This window comes from Hemiscyllium ocellatum, chromosome 24, assembly GCF_020745735.1.
Source record: "Hemiscyllium ocellatum isolate sHemOce1 chromosome 24, sHemOce1.pat.X.cur, whole genome shotgun sequence".
In the NCBI taxonomy this organism is placed as follows: Eukaryota; Metazoa; Chordata; class Chondrichthyes; order Orectolobiformes; family Hemiscylliidae; genus Hemiscyllium; species Hemiscyllium ocellatum.
In genome coordinates, this window is record NC_083424.1 from 19,442,014 (window position 1) to 19,443,641 (window position 1,628).

The window sequence follows — 1,628 nt, forward strand, 5'->3', positions numbered from 1 at the left end:
ATCTCAGCAGGTCTGACAACATCTGTCAGGAGAGAAAACAGCTGACGTTTCCAGTCTTATTGACCTTTTGTCAAAGTTGTCCCAGCAGCATTTCAAACCCACTGCGTTTGCGCACAGGCCGCAAAGACCGCAGGGATTTGTAGTTCACTGCTTACCACGTGACGGGGACTGCTGTACCCAGAAGGCGCTGCTCGGCCGGAAGTGGTGGTTACCAAGGAGCTGCCGGCCTGTTGCTATGGCGTCCGGCGGTGAGGGACCGCTGCTCTCAGTGGATTTTGAAGTGTTTGGCAAAGTGCAGAGAGTTTTCTTCCGGAAACACACACAGAAAGAGGCGAAGCGGCTGGGCCTGGCCGGGTGGGTGGAGAACACGGAGCAGGGGACGGTGCGGGGCCAGCTGCAGGGAGCCGAGGAGCCGGTGCGGGCCATGCAGACCTGGCTGCGCCGGACAGGCAGCCCCAAGGCCCGGATCGACCGCGCCGCGTTCAGCAACCAGAAGCGAATCCAGCGCCGGGACTACAGCGACTTCCACATCATCAAGTCACCGGCGGCGGGGCTCGCTCAGCCCGACAGTCACTGAGAGGATGCGGTCAGGTAGCGGGAGCTGTCCGGCTCCAGCCGCTTCTGAAGGGAGCTCCGTGAGAAACAGAATCCGCCGCCGCCGCCGGTAACCCCGAGCTGGGAATTAAACCTCCTCTCCCTAAAGTTCACCCATAACCTTTCCTCTGTATGTTAACGGACTAGTGTTATTTATTGTTGTTTGTCTCCAGTTTTTCCGGACTGTGTTTCAACTGGGTCCACAGTTGACTTGGATGTTTTCTCCTTGTTGCTGTTTGTTTGGGGGTTTTTTTTCCCGGAGGTTGGATGATGATGGTGAGTGGGATTGACGTCCGGCTCTGGCCACCATGGACAGATCCCGAGGGAGATTCCTGTTAACGCGCCAGAACAATCTTCCCAACTTTGGAGCTCCTTCCAACCAACCTGGGATAGTTTTTGAATGCTCCCGTTTGTTGTAAGATTTGTGTTTGGCTGAATTTATCCAACTTGAAAGAATGCTACTGTGAATAAGGCGTGACTTTTTTATGCCAAATGAAAAGCACGATTCTGCTTTTTCATTATTTTCACGTGAAAGGATTTAATCCGACTCTAAAACTGAAAGCAAAATAGCATTACGTAAAAGTGGCCAAGGTTAGAGAGTCAACATCGCTTAGTTGGAAATAACTCGCCTCCTAAGCAAGGCTGGCACTTGGCACCACAGTGTTCTATGTGTAGTTAATGTGAAGGTTAATACCATAAATCTAAATTTTATATCATTGAAAGTACGCCCCCAGAATGGGATATGAAACAAATGTTCTATTCCACTGTTCCTGCACTTCATGAACATCCCATTGGCAATAATTCAGTGAGGATTATCAAGGGGTTCTGGTGTCAGAACTAACATTCATCTTCCAGGATCATTTTTCCAATTTTTGTTACTGACAAGTTGCCTTGCACACAATAGTTGACATAGCTAGCCACAACCAGTGCCAAAGAATCTATTGTTACGTGAAGTGGTTTTCTTTAATGCACCAAAAAATTGCTTTGGATCAAATATTTGGATCTGACACTGTTTTGTAATGTTTTATGTGAAG

General features: G+C 49.3%; 1 protein-coding gene across 1 annotated transcript; it reads left to right on the plus strand.

Moving 5' to 3' along the window:
• Positions 1-220: 220 nt before the first annotated feature.
• Positions 221-1,628, plus strand: LOC132827305 (acylphosphatase-1-like). Its single transcript, XM_060843945.1, has one exon. The coding sequence runs from the start codon at positions 236-238 to the stop codon at positions 575-577; it is 342 nt and encodes a 113-aa protein (XP_060699928.1). The 5' UTR covers positions 221-235; the 3' UTR covers positions 578-1,628.

Coding starts and splice junctions, on each gene's coding strand:
- LOC132827305 (XM_060843945.1), top strand. CDS start 236: ATGGCGTCCGGCGGTGAGGGACCGCTGCTCTCAGTGGATTTTGAAGTG.